The sequence below is a fragment of the Photinus pyralis genome, unplaced genomic scaffold (genome assembly GCF_008802855.1).
Source record: "Photinus pyralis isolate 1611_PpyrPB1 unplaced genomic scaffold, Ppyr1.3 Ppyr1.4_LG5, whole genome shotgun sequence".
Lineage (NCBI taxonomy): Eukaryota > Metazoa > Arthropoda > Insecta > Coleoptera > Lampyridae > Photinus > Photinus pyralis.
This window is the reverse complement of record NW_022170596.1, coordinates 18,973,701-18,977,116: the sequence shown is the minus strand read 5'-3', so window position 1 is coordinate 18,977,116 and position 3,416 is coordinate 18,973,701. Positions and strand designations below refer to the sequence as shown.

Sequence of the window (3,416 nt, the reverse complement as noted above, 5' to 3'; positions counted from 1 at the left end):
ACAATCGGCGGCATTACATTGCGTAGAAAGTTTCGCGAATTTTAACATAAAATTATGGACTATCACTTTAAATTATATAAATATGTTATATAAATTGACGATGTCAATATTAATTATTTAAATATTTGAATCCAAACCTTGTCGATTGTTTCGCGAACCAAGTTTTTAAGATTGTACAAATTACAAAACTTTTACTCTAATAAAATGCGACAGAATTATAAAAGTTGTACATGATAAATTAGGTATTACCCAACAATTATAACCTCAACATTTATATCGATCTAAATAATTTGTAGTTTACAGAACTTGTTTCTGTGAATTAGTACACATTATCTTGTATTTACGCAATTAGGCTTTTTGTTTATATTTGTAACAATCACTTTGTTGTTGTGGTCATTAGTGCAGTATGTGTCTTAAAACTTTGACCTATACTCAGTTACAAACACATTAGGTTTCCATAAAGAAATTTGCCCGTGATCAAGGATGAAACTGTAATTACCATGTTTGCGCAGGGGTCAAGTTCTAACTTTGCAAAAATGAATTGCAAATTCCAAAGGAGATGAATATTAAGCGTCTTGGATATTTATGAGCTTTAATATTATTCGAGGATGTTTATTATGTAAAGTGCCGGGCCGGCGTCTATCAATTAGCGAGGTTATTTCATTTTGGGGTTTCACAAATGGGGGTTTGTGTAAATACGCAGCGTTAAAGTTACCGTTAGAAAATCTGAAATTAATCGAACGTATCGCACACGAATTTGCTAAAAATGTGTGAGGTATACCTTGAAATGTACCTACCTGACCCACAGCACCCCAACGGTGCACAATAGTGTCAATAGTGTATTTTGCCGACCTATTCAGTAACGCACCTGTTTCCCCCTCCCGACGAAATGGTAGCCGAACGATTGGTTGTCATAACTAAGAATGAAGCCTATTGGCTGAATGGCACGTGCATGCTATCCAAGACATCTGGTGTTTTGGAGTAGGGAATCGCTTATTAGACAGGTAAATCTGCTTCCTACTTCAGACCTTCTCTTAACGTCGTTGCGTACACGTCTGAAAGAGGTATATCTCTTAGTTCGTTCTTTACGTTTGGAGTTTCATTTCGTTAAAAGGATTTTGTGTGCTGTGTTTTTGTGTTAGTTAATAAGTGTTACGTTAGAAATGCCAGTTAATATAATGGCGAAGAATTATAGTAATTGCCCTTTGAAGAAGAGGCCCGTGCATCTTATCGAGGATCCCTCAGGTAATAGCAAGTTCTTAAGTTTTGGCGAAAATCACGATTTTGCCATTTTTGTGATATAGTGTCCGAACCTTGATCAAATCATCGTAAATAGAAAACAAGAATGGAAACATTGAAGATGCCGGAAGTTATCAGTCTAAGTCGCGTGCTATCTTAATTCACACTCGCGTTTTCCCTTTAGCAATTTCATTTCCGTGTGAAAATCAGAACGTTATTGTGCTAACCTGAATTCTACAAGACTTTAAATTTGCATTGTTATAGATCTATCTTTTTTAACGTTACAAATACTGTGGGAATTTCCTGCGGCGGTGCAGTTCGGTAAACTTAGACGAATCAATAGATAGATAACGGAAGGATGTATTTGATCTTTTATTAACGTTTCGATATTCCCATGCATGTTAAACAGGAAATTTCACTTGGCATAAATGGGTTACTATAACTTCTCTTTTAATTGCAGATGAACCTGAGAATTTGAGCACGAAACCGGAAGATTTAAGTCGATCTGGTTGCCATTCGACATCCACTTCGTCACCAGTATCTCCACCTATATCTCCATCAGTTTCACCACCATCATCTCCGCCGATGTCTCCCCCAATGTCGTCACCATCACCGACTCACCACCTTTACCAGCCAATTAAGACGGAACCGTGCCTACCGTATCGTCCACCGATCAGCCCGGATTACGCCCCGCAAACCTGGCATCGTAGTGTTGCACCTTTGTATCCACCAGCATACCATCCCTACATCCCTTACCATTACAACCACGAATACATGGGAATCATGAGCCCGACATCGCCCTACAGTGACAGCTCCTGTTCACCTCCACACCCGCACCACAATCAACCCTTGGCACCTCTCGCCCTACGTCCCACAATGTACTCCTCCATAGACCAGTCATCCTTAAGCCCCAACTCGTCGACCACCTCACCGCCACCCCCATCCAACGCCGAAGATCTCACCGACAAACGACGCCAAGGCATCAGGCACCAGTGTCCGGATTGCGGAAAAAGTTACTCGACATTTTCCGGCCTCTCCAAACACCGCCAGTTCCACTGCGCCGCCGGCGACGGTCCCCGAAAGTCGTTCAGTTGTAAATATTGCGAAAAAGTGTACGTATCTTTGGGCGCGCTCAAAATGCACATTAGAACCCATACGTTACCTTGCAAGTGTACAATGTGTGGCAAGGCTTTCTCAAGACCATGGCTATTGCAAGGTCACATTCGCACACACACCGGCGAGAAGCCTTTCTCGTGTTCCTATTGCAACAGAGCTTTCGCCGACCGTTCAAACCTAAGGGCGCACCTTCAAACACATTCGGACGTTAAAAAATACTCATGTCCCACGTGCAGTAAAACATTTTCGCGAATGTCCCTACTTACCAAACACGCGGAGGGTGGATGTAACGGAGGTGGAAACTTAATGCACACCGAAAAATTGTATTAATCGCCTTAGTTTTAGTGTTTTTCTACTTATTTATTTTTTTCTAAAAGCGTATACAGATTTTTGATTTCCTGTTAAAACAGTATTTTCTGCATAAGGTGCCTTAAAAAAAGACTGAAGATTACTATAAAAGTGTACAAAACGTATTCCTATTCCTGTACTTAATGTAAATAGGCGTTAAAGCTAATATATTTTTGTAAATCCGCGTGTAAATGTTAACCTTCTGAAAATAATTTTATATATTTGCGTATTGTTCGATCGCAAAGTATCTAGTCAAGAGGATTAAAAACAATATAGACCTTCCTCTACCTATTACTTAGTAAAATTAAATGCCATTGTATAGTGCCTTATGTAGTACGTAATTTTTATGACTTTTATGAAGATTTTTATGTTATTTGAATAAAAAAATATTGAAACAATGTGGTTTGTTATAGAAAGTTTGTTCCACTTCCTGGTAACATTCTTCATTTCTGGCGAGAGTTAAATTCCTACGATTATTATAACAATAATAAGTGAGTTATTATATTTGAGATAAGAGCCTTTAATCTACACCCGAATAAAATGAAGTTGTAAGATTAATAGCCACTGACATATCGTAACCGCTAACCAGTTGCGAAATTAGTGAAACCTACTTGATTATCTTAATATTTTTATATTATTATGCGGCGATGTTAATAGTAGAAAAAAATGATTTAATGTCAATTTGTAGCGTTGCGTAACAACTTTCTGAATCT

General features: G+C 38.6%; 1 protein-coding gene across 1 annotated transcript; it reads left to right on the top strand.

Annotated features, from left to right (window-relative positions):
* Positions 1 to 1,157: 1,157 nt before the first annotated feature.
* On the top strand, positions 1,158 to 3,033 carry LOC116171629 (protein snail homolog Sna-like). The gene is made up of 2 exons (XM_031488578.1): positions 1,158 to 1,245; positions 1,700 to 3,033. Exons 1-2 carry the CDS (start codon positions 1,164 to 1,166, stop codon positions 2,683 to 2,685), a joined length of 1,068 nt encoding a protein of 355 aa, XP_031344438.1. The 5' UTR covers positions 1,158 to 1,163; the 3' UTR covers positions 2,686 to 3,033.
* Positions 3,034 to 3,416: the final 383 nt, after the last annotated feature.